Source organism: Leucoraja erinacea, chromosome 3 (genome assembly GCF_028641065.1).
Source record: "Leucoraja erinacea ecotype New England chromosome 3, Leri_hhj_1, whole genome shotgun sequence".
In the NCBI taxonomy this organism is placed as follows: Eukaryota; Metazoa; Chordata; class Chondrichthyes; order Rajiformes; family Rajidae; genus Leucoraja; species Leucoraja erinaceus.
In genome coordinates this window covers 48,777,501-48,799,973 of record NC_073379.1, presented here as the reverse complement: position 1 = coordinate 48,799,973, position 22,473 = coordinate 48,777,501, and the positions used below count along the sequence as shown (strand labels likewise).

At 43.0% G+C, this 22,473-nt stretch overlaps 1 protein-coding gene across 6 annotated transcripts in view; it reads left to right on the top strand.

Moving 5' to 3' along the window:
• The window catches only part of LOC129695557 (lysine-specific demethylase 4C-like), a 324,943-nt gene that overhangs the window by 37,945 nt on the left and 264,525 nt on the right, over positions 1-22,473 (top strand). For 5 of the 6 annotated variants that reach the window (XM_055632624.1, XM_055632625.1, XM_055632622.1 and 2 more), the window contains 2 exons: positions 3,276-3,390; positions 10,595-10,788. In XM_055632624.1, coding sequence (XP_055488599.1) covers positions 3,276-3,390; positions 10,595-10,788 — 309 coding nt within the window. Of the gene's footprint in view, positions 1-3,275; positions 3,391-10,594; positions 10,789-19,229; positions 19,893-22,473 lie in introns of those variants that run through there. The other variant, XM_055632628.1, reaches the window with a different exon arrangement.

The window sequence follows — 22,473 nt, the reverse complement described above, 5'->3', positions numbered from 1 at the left end:
CTAGTGTCTGCTGTCGGCCTGTGTGGCAATAAGCAAATTGAGATAGATCCGGATCATTTGGTCAATTCTCACCAAACATCAGAGTAAATTCAAAGCAAAGACTGTAACACAGGAAGTCAGAAATTGTGTGTGCTGTCACCATCTACATGCCAATTGCCATAAGACGATGGTGGGAGGTCATTTGGCAGAAATCCTAGTCGCAAAGATCATTGCACCAACCTTTCCAAGTGTTACTGCCATTGATAATATTGCCCAAATAAATTAGCCAAATTGCCCCCCAATGTATTTTCGCACCACGGGTCCGATACAGTATAAAAGAGGGGACACCACATGGATCGAGGTCGATCTTCTGGAAATGCACTTGGGACTTTGTTGACTGTCTGGAGGTGTCTGTTCGCACGAGGCTGAAGGGCTTGGATGAGTAGAAACAAGAATTGGACCCATGGTGTTGGTTAGGTATCGTATAGGAAGTTCTTTTGTGAGTGAGAATAAAGAGTTAGTTGATCCAATGCTTGACTCAGTGTTGTACTGAACTAGTCTAACGGGGTAAGCTGTAGGAGCATAATTACACCATCATTATTATCCAAAAGTATGCGGAGGTTTGGAACACCAGCAAATGTACGAGCATGTGCAGAAGTCTCAAAGTTCATTATTCAGTTTAGTCTATTGTCACGTGTACAGAGGTACGGTGAAAAAACTTTCATAGTGGACAGTTGATCAGGACAATTAATACACTGGTCTACATAGTTCCAAATTCCCAGCAATTACTTGAGGGTAAATGGCTGAGGCAGTTCATCAACTCTGTTCATTTCAGGGAAGAGGAATGGCTATAAGGGAGAATATAGTTTCAGGCAGGGTACATTGTTTTGATATAATTGAACTAATTAAATGAACTTAATTTTAAGCATTTTAATTTTCTCTTAATATTTATTTGCTTTTATTATTTTAATAGAATGTTTAATGTTTAGTACTTTATGAATATTCGAGACATTTGCAAAAATTCACACTATTTTGCCAATTTTGATGGATGTTTCATACTGGGACTGGTTTAATTGGCTGCCATTATACTACTTTGGGTTTTTCCATGGTTTGAAATCGGCCTCTGTCCCATTTGCAGTTGGGCATTTGGCCCAAAGTAAGAATGGGTTTAGCAGGTAGGTAGGTGGCTGGCCTCTGCTCCAATAATATTCCTGGCTCTAGTTTTAATTATTGGATTTTGCTTTTTATTGAAGCTTTTAGAAACATCAATGTTTTTTTAACATAAGCTCTTGTTTTAATAAGAAAACAAAATGATTGATAGATTAAAGACAACATTTTAATCTAACCCATAGCAAATATCCATGATACATCTTTTTTGATTTGTATTTTCAGCAAAGGTTTGTGTGTTATTGGAAAAAGTTACTTTTATAACAACTAAACAGGTTCGCTCCTTAATACACAGACAACTCACAAACGTTTGGTAGACCAAAACTTTGCATATTATCGGCCGATGGAAGGGAGAACTCTAGTCAAGTGAGCAATACAGACACTTCACTGTCCTCATCCACTTCTTCGAACAACAGAATTACATCGTATTATATAGAGATTTTTTGTCACCTTAGCACATTCCACAAACATTAGTCATGGTCAGAGGTACAGGAAATAAAGGCTTCTACAGAATCCATCACATCAAAGGCATTTTGTCATATGGTACAAGATATCTCACATATTAAAGACATTGGCCATTTGTTAATACCCCTTAGATCAATCTAGTTTCCTCTCTCGTCACTTCCTCCCTCACAGACATCGGACATTTGGTGCAAGGCATTTTACATATCAAAGACATCAGCCATTTGTCATTGCCCCTTAGTGAGATCAATTTAGCTTCTTCTCTGCTTCCTCTCTCGCCACTTGGTAGACAAATGTTAGTCATTCATTATCTCAATACACAGCTACCTGAGGCAAGCCTAGACTTGCCTTTCTGTATTAATCTGCTGGAGAAAAGCCTGATTTGAGACTAAATATAAGCTGTAAGCTTTTCTTATATTTTTAACGTAATTCAGCCTCATAATTATTCCTGGGGTCTTCATTTAAGTTACTGTTGTAAGTGAATCCTAGTGGACTCTAAATGGGTTTCAATGGCATAATGCAATGACATAATGTTAATCCATTTTGGTTTCATAAAATAGTTTTATACTTGAAACAGAATTTTAAAAAAATGCACACTTGCCAGACTTTGTACCATCCCCACCTCTCTTCCAGCTTTCAGTCCATACTACAATCATTCCTCAAAGTGTCACCTATCCTTGTTCTCCAGAGATACTGTTTGAAGTGTGTTTAGTGCTTACTCCTGCACCCAGTGTCTTTTTTTTGTAAACCAGCACCTGCCGTTCCTTGTGTCTGATTCTGGAAACTGCATAAAATTGCCCAATTGTATTTTGCAATTGAAAGGATCTTAAGTAATTTACATTTTCTCCATTGTACAAAGTAAGGATAGTGCCTAGTGCAATTGCTTTTACTTCTTCAATCATCCAGATTATAATTGATTCTGATACTTTGCCAGCACATCTATTGCAGCCACAAGGTGGCAAGGTTGAAGCAAAATCAAGAACAATCTTTCAGATTTTACTCAAAGCCAAATACACACGAAAGATTTTTTACCTGAGATCTGCTTAATCTACAGTATTTCTAGTATGTTTTACTTTACCTTGTTTGCAGCTTTAGTACTGACCTGTATTTCTTGTACCAGTGCAATTAGGCCACAACAAATAAATTGCCTGAGGTATTTTCTCATCCAAGCAGTGATTTACTCCTCTTTCTCCCTTAACTTCTACCTCCCCTATAAGGGACGGAAGAGAATTGCAACAAAATAAGTGTTTTTCCTACGGCAGTGAATTTCTTATGATGGTAATGCCTGATTTCATTGAGGTTCAAGCTCGTATTCTGACATGAGAATATGTCAATTCTGTACTTTTATAGCTTTAAGATGCTTTTCTGAGTTTTGCCGTAAAAGACCTTTCAATTTTTTTTTCACACAGAGAGTGGTGAATCTCTGGAACTCTCTGCTACAGAGGGTAGTTGAGGCCACTTCATTGGCTATATTTAAGAGGGAGTTAGATGTGGCCCTTGTGGCTAAGGGGATCAGGGGGTATGGAGAGAAGGCAGGTACGGGATACTGAGTTGGATGATCAGCCATGATCATATTGAATGGCGGTGCAGGCTCGAAGGGCCGAATGGCCTACTCCTGCACCTAATTTCTATGTTTCTATGTTTCTAAATAATTTATTTTGGAACAGATATTGTACTCCGCGATACCTTGATTATGAAGATCTTGAACGCAAATACTGGAAAAATTTGACCTTTGTAGCACCGATCTATGGAGCAGATGTCAGTGGCAGCCTCTATGATGAGGTAAGTAATTAGTATATCAGATAATAAATACTCTGGTGACAGTATTTGTATGTTTGGCATCTGTGTCATTTGTGCTGAAACGTGTTTAGTCTTAACCACAGCGCATCACAAAATGGCAAATTGTACCTGGAGAGGGTGTTCCAGCCTATTCTGTTTTTTTAATCTTCAGGATGTGTGTTGTGAATCCTAAATATTGAATGAAGCTTTTGTTAAGTGACAATCCATGGGGGAAAGAAATTCAGGTGTTCTCAGATGCTCCACAATGGGACTTCAACTGCTCTCTGCAGATGAGGTTTGTATCTTGCTCTCTGACCTGTGACAACGCAATCTGTGAATAATAACCCACCACAGAATGCAAAATGTCAAATACCTAATATGTATATTGCTTGTCTAGGTAGTATGTACATATTTACTGTCTCTTTTGTTGAATTATGTAAGTCTCTAGTTATTCCACCATGCATATTGGCAGACAAGAAATCGAGTAAGTTTACTTATTCTAAACCAAATTACCTTTACGCTCGGAAAATTTATCACCCGTTTTATTTATTTTGTATTGTCAAGGAAGGTTGAGTAAAACGTCAATTACATTATCCTTCGATTAAAATAAAAAGATGGATATTATTGTATATTCTATGTTTAGTTTTACTTTAAGTTTAAAAAAAAGATTAGCTGAGAATGGCACTCTGTGAAAATGCACTTGTGCGACCATGTCATCCATGTACAAGAAGTAATTTATTTTTTCTCAAAGGTAACTTCTCTCCTCATGCTTCCATATAAAGTGGCTTCTCATATTTGACAATTACCTCTGTCCCATTTCATAATGTTCTTTTTTTCATGAGCTCATTGTCTTCATTCCTAAACTGTCTCAGTGTAAACATCTCAAATAATTCATTTGATCTTGCCATCTCATCTGACTCTGTCATTCCATGAACTCATTCACAGTTGAGCCCATTTCTTGACCATTCCCATGCATTATAATCCACCTGTTTCATTATTTCACCTTCCAGTGACACTTCCTTATTCAGCGATGGGAAGAATTATGTCATGTATTATTTTCAAACTTTCATCTAATTTTTGGTCTTTGATTAGCAACAACACTAGCATAGCTACCAAACTGCTCGATCACATCATTGAACTAATCCTAAAATAGACACAAAAAGTTGGAGTAACATCGAAACAGGCAGCATCTCTGCCTGTTCCGCTGAGTTACTGCAGCTTTTTGTGTCTATCGTCCGTTTAAGCCAGCATCTGCAGTTCCTTCCTACACTTGTACTAATCCTGATGCGCTAGTACTCACTAATACTATTACTCTTTTAATCTGTCTGTTTCCACACAACAAACCTTATCTTAGCTTCCTTAAGTTCAAGAAATGTAGTCTTGACATGATATATCAGTCTTGATTAATCACCACTACATCTAAAGCATGAAAGCCACTGAGAGCAATATTATGATCTTTTTTGTAAAAACTGGATGGTATCAGGCTCATCCTGTTTCTGATGGTAATCTCTAACTGCTTTTTTCTACTTCTCTTAAAAGTTATTTCTGCTGCCTCGTTTACCTTCGCCTCTAACAATTTGTGAGACAATTTGATCAGCTGCATTGCTACATTGCTGATTTTCCAAACCCAACAAGCAACACCTGAGGTTTCCATAGTGCAAATTCTTAAATCTGAAACTGGTGTCTGTAACTTTGACTCCATTTCCACCAAGTTGTTTACCATCCAGTGCTCTTTAACCTTAAAAGACCTTGACCTGAGAGCAAACCCACGGAAAGTGACTGGCCAGGTTGGCGAGCCATGTCCTAGGAACCTGTGCAAACTAACTGGCAAGAGTATGTGTGAACATCTTTATTCTCCCTATGCTAATCTGAGGTTCCCACCTGCTATAGGAAAACCATTATCATCCCAATTCCAAAAAAGACACACTACCAGGCCTTCATGATTAGCGTTTGATGGCTCTGACATCCACCATTATGTAGTGGTCCACAAGGCTGGTCGTGGTGCACATTAACTCCGCCATTGATCCACTGCGATTGGCTTACCGCTTCAACATATCCATGGCAGACATCATCCCCCCAGCCCCTACACTCATCCCTGGAACATCTGGATAATAAGGACCCTTTGTCAGTCTACAGCTCCAGTCAGTATCAATCGTGCTGAAATTGAAATGGTAATGAGGTTCAAATTCCAAGGTGTCAATTTATCCTCGTCCAACCAAATTGACACTACAGCCAAGAAAGCACACCAACACCTCTACATCCACAGAAGATTAAGGAATTTTGTATGTCTCCAACCACTCTTACCAATTTTTTATAGATATACCATGGAAGGTAACCTATTGGGATGCAACACAATTTGGTTTGGCAATTGGTCTGCTCAAGAGGAAAATAAATTGGAGAGAGCTGTAGATGTGGCCCAGTCCGTCATGCAAATTAGCCTCTCAGTTCCTCATTGATTCCATCCCCTCATCTGTACATTTTTTACTATATTTCTTAGACTGCCTGAGAATGCAGAATACAAGAAAATGTTAATCTTTAAAGCTGTATCATTTTCCTGGGATGATGTTTGGATCTTGTTTTCTATCTGGTATGGATCAACAATAATGGAACTGGATACATGCAATATTTAATTGGAATACGTTAAAACTGATCTAGTATTGAGCATTGGACGCAGAAACAAGAAGGTATCATTAAATGGTATCATTTAAAAATCAATTGGATAGGCATATGGATGAGAAGGGAATGGAGGGTTATGGTATGAGTGCAGGCAGGTGGGACTAAGGGGAAAAAAAGTTGTTTGGCATGGACTTGTAGGGCCGAGATGGCCTGTTTCCGTGCTGTAATTGTTATATGGTTATATGGTTATAAGCTGCGGATGCTGGTTTACAAACAAAAAATAATTACTGGATATTGCCAATGTGAATGTGGAAGCTGACTTTGTATCTGGGATGAAATGTTGTTGAGGGATCCAATAGTAGATCTGGAGGTTAGAGGAGGCCCTTACCGGAAGTTTCTGGTTTTGATGAGATGGGATGGAATAGAAACAGGGAAGAGCATCATCTCTTTACCTGGGTAAACAACAGGAAGCATGGGAGGAGGGTTACCTCAGTATAGAGGTTTCAGCTGTGTTGCCAAAGAGAAGGTCAACATTGAAGTGGCAACAAATGCCACTTTGAAATAAATGTGGAATCTTAATTGAGGAATTCAAACATACACATGATTTATAAAGTGGGGCAATTGATGGACTTTGTTGATGAAAGGGAGATTGGACTTGGAGTTTAATTTATGAGAACAGAAGGGTCACAATTTATTTATATCTTTAATGAACCATGACGAAGGCATAGTGGCAGAACCTGAAATGAAAGGTAGATGTTTCCAACACTTATTTGACAACCCTGATTTGACAAGAATTGATATGAAATGAGATGCAACAAAGAATCAGGCAGATATAGCGTATAATATTTTAAAATTACCTTGGTTTCACATATCATCTAATATTCTTTATGTGGTGAAGCATAGTGATAACCCTACAAATTAAGGTACATTACTATCTTGAAAATAAACTTTAAATGGAGAATCTCGTGTTTGTTTTTAGATGGTGCATAGACTGCTCTGATTCTTGTTTTAACTTAGCAAGCAAATGTGCAATTTTACTTCAAAATTGTACCACTTTTCACCAATGCAGCATCTGCCATCTTATTTTCATGTGTTTTTTTCCTGTTGTAGTACAGTTTATCATCATTTTAAAGGGCCTGTGTTATGGGAAAATACATGATCGAGCAAAAATTCCTATCAAAAAGCTTTTCCTTCAATTAAAAAACCCCCAAAGTATTTAAAAATACATCACCGCAGGTCCCTTAAATAACAAAATATGTTATTAACATTTTAATCATTATTTTAGAGAATAATATTTTAGATAAGCGTGCAGTTGCTCAAGCTATATATGTCTGCATTTGTAACCTCCTAATTGCAAATTATCATTAAAATGCATACTGTGTGATTCTGGTGACTCTTCCACAGCATTCTAGTCTGCTTATAAAGACTGTGTAGAATGTAAAACAGGGACACCGTAAAACCACTGTATGGGTGATTATGGTCGGTGTGGATTCCATGGGCCGAAGGGCATGTTTCCGCACTGTATCTCTAAACTAAACTCTAACTTTTGCACTAATGTTTTGTTCTTAGTTTTTTTTCTTTTCACTGTCTTGAATAACTTATGTACATTTTTTTTGGTGTTATCTATGTTTATGCATGCTGCTTTAAGCATGACTCGTTGTAATTCTACCTCACTGTACTCCAGAGGACAATAAATTCAATGACCTGAATATTCAATGTCTCTATTCTCAAAGCCCATAATTGAATGCATCTTTGAAGAAATAACTGTTTTGAGTGACTGTAAAATTTATTTTGTGACTTTAATGACTTTAAAGTAGTGTTCTTGGTATTTTCTTTAAATAACCTTAATCTTTATTGGTCCAAAAGTATTTAAAGCTGAAACAAAATATTATGTGCAAAATTGTAGACCTGAGGTGTATGCTTGGAGTGCCCTCTACTGTGCAGTTTCGCAAAAACACCATAATTTTATTTTATGCTGAAGGTATTGCCAGTTCTTTTTAAATCATTGTCTGTTGTAATTGCCAATTATCATTAAAATGTAAACATAAATGTAACTTTTAACCCTCTTTGTGGATGATATGCCTTGTTCAAATCCATTGCTTAATTCATGTACCAGCACTAATTCACCAAGAATTATTTTTTTCTTAAACCGATTACTACAACTGAATGTTGCCAATGAGCCATCTCAATATCAAAGGCAAAGATGTTGTTCCAGCAGATACTTAATGGTTTTGCTAGATGACTGGATTTTTTTGGATTTCTTAGATAGTTGATTATAGAGTGTGTTAGTAAGACTGCTCTGGGGTGCAGTGTGCAGATTTTGTCTCCTTATTTATGGATTTCAGGAGACTGGATAGATTATGGGTAGATTAAATAAGGTGTTGGCAACACCATTCTTGAGAACAGTGTGTAGATTTTGCCTGCTTATTAAAAATAATATGATTTCAAAAAAGTGAATTTGACAAATAAGAGTGGGTGTGGACTAAGCCTGTATTCACTAGAGTTGAGAAGAAAGAGGTGATCTCATTCAAACTTTGAACATTCGAGAGTGTTTTACTGTCAAAAGTCCTGAAGCAGAACAATGAAATTCTTACTTGCAACAGCACAACAAATAAGCAATAATATTGCAAAGACATCAATACAACTAAGTCTATGTAGTTCGGAGCTTAGTTGGAGGTTATAGTGTTTAATAGCCTGATGATTGTTGGGAAGAAGCTGCTCCTACAACTGGACGTTACAATTTTCAGGCTCCTATACCTTCCCAATGGCAGTAGAGAAATGACTGAGTGGCCATTATCGTGTGGGTCTCTGATGCTGGCTGTCCCTTCGATGGTAGGGCGGTCAGGACCCATCATGGACTAGGAACCCAATTTTCTTGGACTATTCTTACAGTATGCAACAGAAAGGTGGCAGGGAGGATGTTTACAAGTGTTAGGGAGCCGAGAATCAAGAACCATGGTCTCCAATTAAGACAGGCCATTTAGGACTGAGATAAGGAGAGTTTTAGATGGTATTTAGATGGCAACTCTTTGGAATTATTTACCTTGGAAGATTGTAGAAGAAAAATATAGAGAGATTCCTAGACATTAAGCAAATCAAGGTCTATAGGGATAATGTAGGAACATGGATCCAAGGTAGGAGATCAGCCCATCTTGTGATAAACATGACAGCCAGTTCAAATTGTCATAAGGCCTGCTTGTCCTAATGATATTATCATGAGATGGAATAGCTAAATCAAATTACATCAAAATGTCAAGAGTTTCACCTTAAATTTTTTGTACATTCATGTCGTCCAGCATTTGATTGAATTATATTTTGAAACTTTTTTTTCCACCTATTGTTTTTGTGTTGCCTCTGAAATGTTGACATTCTGAGGAACTGCCTTGGATTCAATTAAGGTTAATCTGTGCACATCAGAGGAGGATTTACTGCTCATACATCGACCTTATTGACAAAGAATTGCAGTGCAATTTGCTGTTGGATCTATTTTCCAGTTAATTTCCTAAATTACAATTTACAAATTACAACTCTGCTTCAGGCCAGGCGTCAAGTACGCAACCTTTATTACTGTGTTGTTAGATTTTAATGTCATGTCACCATTTCCTATTTCTACCATCGTACAATCTTCCCTTTTGACTTTCCCAGTTGAATCGCGAGACATCATGATGCTCCTTATCATCTCCTCTGAACTTCTAAATCCACCTCCCGAACCTGCCTCTGAGTCATCCACAAAATAGCCTCTCGGATCTCTCTGACTTCCCTAACCTTAATGATCCCCCCCCACACCCACTCCCTCCCTTTTCCCTTGCATTCCTCCTCCTCCTCCTGTACTTCTTGTAAAAATAAGGCACAGAGTACGGGAGTAACTCAGCAAGTCAGACAGCATCCCTGAAGAACATATATAGGTGATGTTAAAATTAAAACCCGGAACATCACCTATCTACGTTCTTCAGGGATGCTGCCTGACCCGCTGAATTACTCCAGCACTTTGTGGGTTTTTTTTAAACCAGCATCTGCAGTTCCATGTTACTACTCTTATGTAAATTGGATTGTATTTTAATTTACTGTTGCATGTTGATAGGAGATTGTTACCAATGCTATTAATATTTTGCATTGATTTGAGCACTGTGTATGAGACGGACATGTTTGTAGGTTACTTGGCTTTATTGGGATAAATGTAAATTATCCCTAGTTTATGCAGGATAGTGTTAATGTGCGGGGATCGCTGGTGTGCGTGAACACGGTGGGCTGAAGGGCCCGTTTCTCTAAAAAAAAAGAGGGACTGTTCTACAAGCTACCTTTGGTGTTTGGCTCAATTTGTAACTGGACGAAGTTGCACAAAGGAATTAGTTTTTTTATGGAATTGATTGTGTTTCTTGGCTCTGCCAAAAGACAACAAAACCCTAATTTTATTTTGATTCGTTCACTTTATCCTCTATGCACTAGGTGGTGGAAATATTATTATTAGAAACAAACTACTGTAAATCTTTTTTGACTGATTAGTGTTTCAGTGTTGCTTCTATTTTTCAGCACCTGAGTGCACGCTATGTTTATCAATCCCCATGATTAATATCAAGTGTTAATCTTCTAGGATGTTGGTGAATGGAATATCAGTCGTTTGAATACAATCTTGGATGTGGTGGCAGAAGAAAGTGGGATAGCTATTGAAGGCGTGAACACACCATATTTGTACTTTGGAATGTGGAAAACTACTTTTGCTTGGCACACGGAAGATATGGATCTGTACAGCATTAACTACCTACATTTTGGAGAGCCAAAATCATGGTAGGTGACAGAGTTCAGTGGCATTTCGGTTTCATTTCATGCTGTGTATTTTTAAGGATGAGGAAAGAAAACATTTTCACATTTCACTGAAGAAAAAAAAACTGTTTAAAACTACTGCATACATTGAATGATGAACAATGTTCAGTATCTGGAGTTAGAACATTTTGCCGTGGGTGGAATTAAATGTTGTAGTGCTTCGATTCTTGTGTGTTGATCATTTGCTACTAATTTAAATTAAGATTGTATAAATTATATTGATAAAAGAGTAAATTATATTTTGTGTTGTGGCTTGCCATTCTGTCAGTTTGCCTGAGTACAATAAACTAAAACGTGCAGCAACTTTGTCATTTGTCATGCTGGTTGGTTAATACACAAAAGGACACAAAATGCTGGTGTAACTCAGAAAGTCAGGCAGCATATCTGGAGAAAATGGCTAGGTGGCATTTCAGGTCGAGGCCCTTCTTCAGACTCTTTCAGGTCGAGACCCTTCTTCAGATTTGGAGGATCTTGATCCGAAATGTCACCTATCCATGTCCTCCAGAGTTGCTGCCTGACGTACTGAGTTATTCCAGCACTTTGTGTCCATTTGTCAGTACTAGAATGTTGTTGCGTCAGTGCTGAAAGTGGGGATTTGCTTGGAGGTGATTTCATGGTGAGGTGAGCATTGTATGTGTGTGTGTGTGTACTTGTTTGTGTCTTTGATCTAGATGATAGATGATTTTGATGGTTTTTAACTGATACTGTGCAGACCTGTTGCTCCCCCAACGCAAGATTCCACCACTCACCCGTTCACCCAACACAATATTGCACCACTCGCGCATAGCCCCCAACTGGGCAGGCGCGGCTCATTTCTCATCATCCCCCAACACTCGCTCTTCCTCCTCTTCAACCTTCACTCTTAAATCCCTAGAGAGGGAGGGGTGGTAGAGAGGGAGGGGGAAGGGGGTAGAGAGGGATATTGATAGAGGGAGGGGATAGAGAGGGAGAAAGAGGGGAGGGGAGAGAGAAGGAGGTGAGGTGGAGGGGGGTAGAGAGGGAGAGGGGCAGAAAGAGGTAGAGAGGGAGATGGAGGGGGGTAGAGTGGGGGGGGGGGGGAGGGAGGGTAGATAGGGAGGGGGAATCTCCCCTCCCCTCCCCATCTCCCTACTCCTCCCTTCCCCACCCCCCCCCCCCCCCCCACCTCACCCCTCTACCTCCCCATCCCCCTCCTCCATTTCCCTCATCCTTCTCCCCTCACACCCATTCCCTGCCCCAGGACCTACCCAGGCCGTAGAGCAGGGCCTGGAATTTGGCTCGGACCGGCCCTGGCTGTAGACTCCAGCCGTCAGCTCGGCCGCCGCCTGGGCTCCAGTCCAGGTCCTGACTTCATCTCCGGGCTCATCCATAACCCCGGACCCAACGGCGGCTTCTTTTTTCGGCCCCATCCTAAGCCCCGGGCTCGGCCCTCACTCCAGCTCCAGCACCACCCTCCCCGACAGGCGTTGAGCGCCGGCAGCCACCACATGCGAGCGCTGGAGTGCCTCCCCCTCCCAGAGTGTCCCATCCTGCCTTGCGAGTGCATTGTGACGTCACTCGGGTTTTTTTCCGAAATGGGCGAGTTTTCAGGCTGTTTTTAAAACTTTAAACGATTAAAAAGTTCGGAAATATAGGTGGGTATGCGACAGGAAGATGTTTATCGCCTCAACGGGAAAAATGTGAGTAGGACGTGTGAAAATGGGAAGGCTGTGGCCTAGCGTTTGGAATTAACCAGACACACACACACACACACACACACACACACACACACACACACACACACACACACACACACACACACACACACACACACACACACACACACACACACACACACACACACCACACACCACACACACACACACACACACACACACACACACACACACACACACACACACACACACACACACACACACACACACACACACACACACACACACACCACACACACACACACACACACACACACACACACCACACACCACACACACACACACACACACACAGCACACGTCACACACACACACACACACATACAGCCACACACACAGCGCCACACACAAGTTGAAGCGTTTTAGTATTATAGAGATATTTTTAAAGAATAACAAATATAATGAAATGCTCTGACACAATTCGGAGCAGATTGCAACAGGTTCATTGCCATCGTATTTGAATACATAAATAGTTATCTTTGTGGGACAACTGAAAAGTTTCTTTAAAGCAGTGGCTGAATACCCAAGAGCAATTTTCAGCTATATTGTGGATGAAGAACCACTCAGAGACTGAAGCAGCAACGGGCCTTTTGTTCCACCACTGCAAGCATACATAGGGGGACCAGAAGCATAATGCATTTTGTGGGGGAGGTTAGATTCTCCCAGAGAATCAAAATTCATTTTATAGAACAATGAGATGGTTCACCAAGTGATTGGCAGCCAATCAGACATGAGCAAGACCATTTTTGGTGATGCTGGTGTTTAAGGGTGTGTCCCATTTGGCGATTGCCGGCATCATTGACTGACGTATCAGGTCACTGAAAAATTTGCGGCATGATGCAGTGGTGACGTGGCGTGACGCGCCGTGATGACGTATGAAGCGCTGTGTTTTTGTTCAAAATCTTACGGCGACACTGATATGACACCGACAGTCACTGAAAAAATCGCCAAGTGGGACAGGCCCTTTAGGCCGCTTATCTTATCTCTGTTATTTAAAAAAAAAATCAAAATTTATTCGGGTAATAAACCGTCTCCTCTCCATAGCAGCCGTCCCGAGGGCAGCGTGCGCTAGTAGTGAGGTTCCGACTGTGTAGGAAGGATCTGACAGGGAGGGCTCCCCTGGCGATGAGGCATTTTGCCAGACAAGCTGGGCAGTCTGCTCTTGGAACCACGCCACCAGATCCATCGAGTCCTTTCCCTGCAGTACCTGCAGGACGTTCCGATGGACATGTGGTCAAAGGTGTTGGTCCGGAAGAACCTTTCCACAAACGACAGATGGGCGGCCATGTCCAGCTGACTGGCACATTGCGTGGCATCTACGCCAGGCCCATCGTTCGCAACACCAGGGAAGGTAGAACCTCAGCAGGGAGTGACTCTTGGTGCCCATGTGTCTTGGCTCTACACTCCGCCTGATGCAGCCGTACACGAAGGTGGCCATCAGGATGAGGGCGACGTTGGGCACGCTTTTACCCCCGTTGTCTGCAGACTGCGTTGTCTGCGTTGGGCCCGTCGCACCCGGTCTATCCTCGACCACCAGATGAACTGGAAGACGGCCCGGGTGATCCCTGTGGAGTAGGAGGGAGGGACAGGCCACACTTGCGCCAAGTACAGCAGCCCCGAGAGTACCTCACACCTGATGACCAAATGTTTTCCCGTTATGGAGCGTTGTCTCCAAAGCTCCAGCTTCTTCCCCACCTTGGCTATCCGCTCCAGCCAATTCTTACATGCCTCAGCCCCCCCGAACCAGATCCCCAGCACCTTCACGAAGTCGGGCTTGATGGTGAAGGGGACGGAAGATCGGTCGGGTCAGTTGCCAAAGATCGGTCGGGTCAGTTGTCATGGCCTCGCTCTTCCTGCGGTTCACCCTGGCTCCCGTGGCCGACTCAAACTGGTCGCAGATACTGATCAATCTGCGGACCGACCCTGGATCCGAGCAGAAGACGGCGACATCGTCCGTGTACAGGGAGGTTTTGACTTGAGTGCCCCCACTGCCTGGCAATGTCACTCCTCTTATGCTCGCATCCTTCCTGATGGACTCAGCAAAAGGTTCAATACAGCAGACGAACAAGACAGGGGAGAGAGGGCAACCCTGCCTGACTCCAGACCTGATGGGGACGCTGTCTGATTCCCACCCATTGATTTGGACTGCACAACAGATATCGGTGTAGAGCAGTTTGATCCAATTTCGAATTCCCTCCCCAAAACCCATTTTGGAGAACACGTCCCTCATGTACGTGTGCGATATCCTGTCGAAGGCCTTCTCCTGGACCAAGCTGACTAAGCAGGCATCCACCCGTCTGTCCTGCACGTAGTCGATGGTATCTCTCAGCAGCGTTAGGCTGTCTGAGATTTTCCTGTCAGGTACAGCACAGGTTTGGTCCGGGTGGATCGCCTGTCCCAGGTCAGACTTGACCCGGTTGGCGATGGCCTTAGACAGGATCTTGTAATCTACATTCAACAATGTTATGGGTCTCCAATTCTTTATATCCTTCCTCTCCCCCTTCTGCTTGTAGATTAGGGCAATGCTGGCCTTCTTCATGGAGTCTGACATGCTGCCAGCTAGAAGCATGTCGTTGTACACTTCCAGCAGGTCCGGGCCCACCCAGTCCCACAGAGCCAAATACAACTTGGCCGGTAAGCCATTGCTTCCGGGAGTTTTACTCGAGTCAACAGAACGGATGGAGCCAGTCAGCTCCTCTAGGGTCAGTGGTTGGTCCAGACTTTCCCGCTTGCTGTCCTCTAAGACCTCCGTGATAGAGGACAGGAAGTTCTGGGAGGCGGTGCTGTCTGTGGCCTTTTTGTCATACAATTCCATGTAAAAGGATTTGCAGATCCTCAGCATGTCTGTCTGCGAGGATGCTACCGAGCCGTCCTCCTCCCTAAGGCTGTTGATCACAGAGCTCCCCCTGTGAACCTTATGGAAGAAGAAACGTGAGCCCGTCTCATCCTGTTCCACGTGGTGGACCCTGGATCGGAAGATGATCTTGGAGGATTCAGAGGTAAAGAGCCGAGCTTGCCGGTCCTTCACCTCTCCCAAGTTCCTCCCTCACATCCACCCCTCGCCTGCAGAAGAAGCAGTTGCTGCAAATCTGTCTGGAGTTGACACAATTCCATTGACTCTGTCTTGCTCTCTGAACCCCTTTGGTAGGTTCATGTTATAGTGGTGCCAATTAGCTTAATTTCCAAATGCATTGTGCTCCTGATACCTTGTCTGCTTTTGTAGTTGAATCCCAGCCATCTAATACATTTCACACCTAGTTACAACCCATTCATCTATTGTTCATCGTATTCTTAAATCATTTATGTTTCCTGGCTCAGAGTATCAATGCATCTTTGTAAGTGTTGATAGACCCATAAAGCTGGAGTAACTCAGCAGAACAGGTAGCATCTCTGGAGAGAAGGAATGGGTGACATTTCGGGTCGAGACCCTTCTTCAGACATCAGTGATGTGGATTTGTGTTAAATCGACCCTTCAGCATATCAGTCTCAACGTGGCTTATTATGTTCCCTGTATATTTCGCCACGTAACCCAGAATATCTCAAGGCCTTGCCACATTTGCTGACTGTTTTATCAGTGCCTCGTTTTTAAAAATTAAGATTTCTCAAACTGCACCTTCAGTCAAGGCATGTGGAAATACTGTGGTTAAGCTTCAAGAACCAATTATGTTAGAAACATAGAGAAATAGGTGCAGGAGTTGCCCATTTGGCCCTTCAAGCCAGCACCGCCCTTCAATATGATCATGGCTCATCATCTAAAATCAGTACCCCGTTCCTGCTTTTTCCCCATATCCCTTGATTCCTTTAGCCTTAAGAGCTAAATCTAACTCCCTCTTGAAAACATGAATTGGCCTCCACTGCCTTCTGTGGCAGAGAATTCCACAGATTCACAACTGGGTGAAAAGGTATTTCCTCATCTGTCCTAAATGGCCTACCCCTTATTCTTAAACGGTAACCCCTGGTTATGGACTCCCCCAACATCAGGAACATTTTTCAACATTGGAGCCTGTCCAATCCTTTAAGAATTTTGAAATGTTTCTATAAGATCTCCTCTCATCCTAAATTCCAGTGAATACAAGCCCAGTGGACCCATTCTTTCATCATATGTCAGTCCCACCACCCAGGGAATTAACCTGGTGAACCTACGCTGCACTCATTCAGTAGCAATAATGTCCTTCAAAGTAGGAGACCAAAATTGCACACAATACTCCAGGTGCGGTCTCACCAAGGACCTGTACAACTACAGTAGGACCTCTTTGCTCCTAAACTCAAATCCTCTCGCAATGAAGGCTAACATGCCATTATCTTTCTTCACTGCCTGCTGTACATGGCTGCCTGATGTTAAGTGGCTTCAACCTGTGTAAATTTCCCACAGTTATGTTACTATTGATGTTATTCTTTGTTAGCACAGGAGTGTTCTTGTGATTTTAATTGGCAATTATTGCTTTCAATTACAACAGAAGATTAGGGATTCTGCAGTAGAAATAAGACGAAAACCAATGTTTGCTTCAATGGTCACTTGTTAATTATATACTGGAACAAAATACTGGAGTAACTCAGCGGGTCAGGTACCAATTCTGGAGGGAATGGACAGGTGAAATTTTGGGTCAGGATCTTTCTCTCACTGTCTATACTGAATTATAGTTTTTCTCTGCTTCTTAACAAGATGAACTAATCTATTTGTCAGAAGCAACTGAATATAACCTTAACAGCAGATTAATATAGAACCGATTACTTTGCTCACTAAATGTTTGCGATTCTGAGGTGACGGTGAGCTGATGGAGTAAAAGAGTGAAATTATATTATATATATATATATATATATATAGTCATACAGTTCAAACAGATATTAAAATGCAGATACATGATCATGTCATACAGTTCAAACAGATATTAAAATGCAGATACATGATCATGACAGAATAATTTTACTTCTGGGAATTGACAGATATAAAAACAGATTTCTAACGCCTACTGTTTATTTACTTTTCAAATTGGCAGATGGCTGAAAGTAAGCATGCAGGTACAGCAGGCAGTGAAGAAAGTGAAGGGCATGTTGGCCTTCATAGCAAGAGGAATTGAGTATAGGAGGAAAGATGTCCTCCTGCAGTTGTACAGGGCCCTAGTGAGACATGCTAGAGGCAGAAAACATATTCCCAATGTTGGGGGAGTCCAGAACCAGGGGCCATTGTTTAAGAATAAGTGGTAACCCATTTTAGAACGGAGATGAGGAAAAACTTTTTCACACAGTGAGTTGGGAGTCTGTGGAATTCTCTGGAGGCTGGTTCTCTGGATACTTTCAAGAGTATTAGATAGAGCTCTTAGGGATAGTGGAGTTAAGGGATATGGGGAGAAGAGAGGAATGGGGTACTGATTACGATGGATGATCAGCCATGGGGTGCTGGCTCGAAGGGCCGAATGGCCTACTCCTGCACCTATTGTCTATTGCTATCTCATTAATAATGTTTTGTTGAATTTTCATGGAGAAATCTTGTGAAGCCAAAGTTTGATTGTGTTGTATGCTAGAGAGCATCCCCCCCCCCCCCCCCCCCCCCCAACTGTTTTAAGAAAATGTTGACGATAGTTCTAAATGTCTTTAAATAAACATACATCCTATTATAAACAACATTTCTGAACATTTTGTCTACTTCATTGTCCACTTAGTTGACAGCTGTCATAAGTTAAATGCGATGGGAAGATGTGACTAGTGGTGGGATCTCGTTAAAGGTGGCAAAAATGTCAAAAGGGTTTATGTGCTCTATGTGATGGCTGACGGCTTGAAAGGTGAGGACTAGGGGACTCTGTCCCTGTTGCGACTGGGGAGGGGGAGCAAGAGTGGAGCTGCGGGTATCGAGGAGACCTGTGTGAGGACCTCATCTGTGATAGTTGAGGGGAATCCTCGTTCCCTAAAGAATGAGGACATATTGTATGTCCTGATATGGAACACCTCATCTTGGGCACAGATGAGGCGTAGACGGAGGAATTGAGAGTAGGGGATAGTCTTTGCAGGGCGCAGGATGGGAAGAAGTGTAGTCTAGATAGCTGTGGTAATCAGTGGGTTTGTTATAGACTAACTACTTCAGTAACTTAGCGGAACAGGCAGCATATCTGGAGAGAAGGAATAGGTGGCGTTTCGGGTAATGATCGTTCTTCAGACCCAAAACATCACCCATTCCTTCTTTCCGTAGTTGCTGCCTGTCCTGCTGAGGTACTCTAGCATTTTGTGTCTATCTTCGGTGTAAATCAGCATCTGCAGTTCCTTGTTCAAGAAGGAAAAATCAAAGGTAGACAAAAATGCTGGAGAAACTCAGCGGGTGCGGCAGCATCTATGGAGCGAAGGAAATAGGCAACATTTCAGGCCAAAACCCTTCTTCAGACTGCAGTTCCTTCCTGTACATACTTTCATTACTGTTTTGGTTAACACAGCTTTTTAATGAGGTTCCACTTGACATCTGTGTTGCAGCTGTCACCACTATCACAACTGCAGTATCCTGTTACATTCAGAAGCTCCACTAGATCAGGATATAATTCGATCTGATCCTGATTAGGATCAGTTCTCTGCTGTGGTTTCCTATCCAAAAATGGCGCATTCTGTAATTGTCGTAGTGTATTGATTATACAGAAAAAAAATAGTTCTGTAAAAGTGTATTCTTAATAAAAATTGACATGTAAAGTTATAATGGAATTTGAAATATTTTGTTTATTTTTTCTGCAGAATATAAGCTTGAAAGCTGTTTCTATCTACCTGACATATTACCACTGTTGCAAATGTGCTACTTTACTGCCACCTACTGGATGGTACAATTATGTGCGTCTAAATAAAAATCAGAGCTTGTCCAATTTGTGTATTTTATGGATCATGCATTTAAAAAAGGTTTTAAAACTTGCTTGAGGAAAGTTTTTTTTGGTTGTGATTTTAAGACACACGAACAAGTAACGTTATAGGTTAAGTGGAAGCATAACAAATTAAATTGCATTTTATCGTTGGAATATCTATTGAACTGCTTCGCTAACTTAGCCAAATAAACAATAAAGTCATTTTTCCCAAAAAAATCCAGAAGGGCTTTTAAAAAAAATGTCACCCTTAGCTGCATTCATGTTACACACAGGTTAAACACTTTATTAAAATACAACATTAGAGACAAAGGGTGGAGCGCCATGATAATTTCTTATATGTGTTCAACTACAAGGTGATAACAGCAGAGATAATAAATAGAAAAAAAGAGCAAAAGAAACTTGCTGGAGTAACTCTGTAGGCCAGGCAGCATCTGTGGAGGGAAATGGACAGTTGCCACTTCGAGCAGAGAGGAAAACCAGAGGGAAGAAAGGCTTCATTTGTCCATTTCCTTTCACTGATGCTGCCTGACCGGCTGAGTTTCTCTGGCAGTTTTTTTATGATATAGAATCCAACATCTGCAGCCTTTTGTGTTTATTACTTCCAAATGTGCTGCTATCCCATCTTTAATAACTGACTCTAGCATTTTCTCTCTCCCCCCCTAGACTAACTGGTCTTCCAATTCCCCATTTTCTCTCTCCCTCCCTTCTTAAAAAGTGGGTTGCGCCTTTGCCCTATTTTCGCCATCCAAAAATTAAAAGGAAAATCTCAGAAACACTCAGTAAGCTGTACACATCTGCAGAAAGAATGGATATGTTCATGTTTTTTACATGACTCGATGAGCTTTTGTTGTATTATCTGATTTTGCAAGTGATATTGCTGGGCAAATTCTATATTAAAAGCAAAATACTGAACCTGTAGATCTGAAATAAAACTTGAAAATACTCAACAGGAGCAGTATCTTCTTGGAGGCACAAACAGACCTAATATTTGCCATTGATACAATACTTTAAAACATGTTTTAAGCAACATAGCACAGAAATGGAAGGGAGGAAAAGAGAAAAAGGAAAGACTAAGAAGCTGCAAAGAAGGCGGGATAAATGTAAAAAGGGATGATACGGAAGAGCAGAATGGTATTTTAACAGTACAGGTTAAACCAAAAACGTGGACCAGGGAGATGTATATAAGGCAATAATAGTGCAAGTACAAAGACTGTCAGCAGATGTCAGAAAATATTCAAAAATTGAAACATGCCATTATACTCCTTGAATTTACACTGTTTGTAGGAGATTGAGGGCAGCAAGATCATAATGGAAATGGAGTAGAGAATTTAAAAAAAAAACAAGCAGCTGAAATGTTCGATTCATGATGTTGGCTGAATGGAATTGTTTTGCAAATTGTCCACTGATTTCCCCTAATTAACTTTATGGTAATTCTCTGAAGTCTCTGTTAATTTAGAAAAGCTATCAAAGCTTCAGTGCCTTGCAGATAATCTCGAGGTCAAACAGAGGTCAAATATGCAAAGTAAAATATGTTGAAACATTGGAAAGCAAAATACTGTGAATGCTGGAAACTGGAAATAAATCTGCAAATGCTGGAAACACTCAGCAGGCCATGCAAGGAGAAAGAAATGGTGAATACTTCAGGCCATTGTGTGAAAGTGTTTTGGGAGTCACTGCTTTAGATCTTGTGTGAATGAAAGTTGTAGTTATAGTCAACTTGATTTTTAGTTTCACCAGCTGAGTGCACATTTGGTTTTGTATGGTTTTTGCGGTTGGTTTTCAGTTAAGGTTGTGGGTGCATGAAGAAAGCATTTCCCTCTCTCCTCCACCCCTCAACCTCCCCCCCTCTCCTTCCCCATTCCCTCTCTCCTCTCCAAAATGGCGGTGGCGTGGGCACACCGCGACGCCCTGTGTCTCCCTAGAATGGGAAAAATAGCGACGATCCCCTTACCTGCTTCAAGGCTGCTCACTCGGAGCAGTCTTGTATCCATCTCGTACAGCCGACAGGAACTTCTGGACTTCGGTTTCTGCGGCTGCAACAACTTTCTGGACGATCTCCCTCTTCCGTCTGAGCTCATCAGAGCAACAGAGCACCCGACTGGAGACCGCCAGGTGAATCGCGGGGTTGGAGACCGCCATCCGACCCCGGAGCCCAACCGACCCCCGGCCCTCACCCGACCCCCGGCCCTCACCCGACCCCCGGCCCTCACCCGACCCCCGGCCCTCACCCGACCCCCGGCCCTCACCCGACCCCCGGTCCTCACCCGACCCCCGGTCCTCACCCGACCCTCGGCCCTCACCCGACCCTCGGACCTCACCGGCCCTCGGAGTCCAACCGTCCCTCGGCCCTGGAGAACGCCAGGTGAGCCCCGGAGCGGAGAACCCCACCCGACCCGTGGAGCTGGAGACCACCACCCGAGCTAGAGAACGCCACCTGGACCCGCGGAGCTGGAGAACGCCACCCGACCCGTGGAGCTGGAGAACGCCACCCGACCCGTGGAGCTGGAGAACGCCACCCGACCCGTGGAGCTGGAGTACACCACTCGATCCGTGGAGCTCACCGACCCTTGGAGCTGGAGAACACCCGACCCTCGGCCCTCGCCTGACCCGTGGAGCCCGCCACCAGACCCCCGGAGCTGGAGAAAGCCACCCGACCCCTGGAGCTGGAGAACACCACCCTCACCCGTGGAGCTGGAGAACCCCCCCCGACCCTCGGCCCTCACCCGACCCTCGGGAGCTCACCCGACCCCCGGACCCGACCCCGGTCCTGGAGAACACCACCCAACCCGTGGAGCTGGAGAACACCACCCGACCCGTGGAGCTGGAGAAAGCCACCCGACCCCCGCTGGAGAACACCACCCGACCCTGGAGAACGCCACCCGACCCTTGGAGCTCACCTGACCCTCGGAGCTGGAACCGTCCCACCCGACTCGTGGAGCTTGCCTGACCCCCGGAGCTGGAGAACGCCACCCGACCCGTGGAGCTCGCCTGACCCGTGGAGCTGGAGAACGCCACCTGACCCGTGGAGCTGGACCTGACCCTCGCAGCTGGAGACCGCCACCCGACCCGCTGGGCTGGAGAACGCCAGGTAAGCCCCGGGGCTGGAGACCATCAGCAGAGTC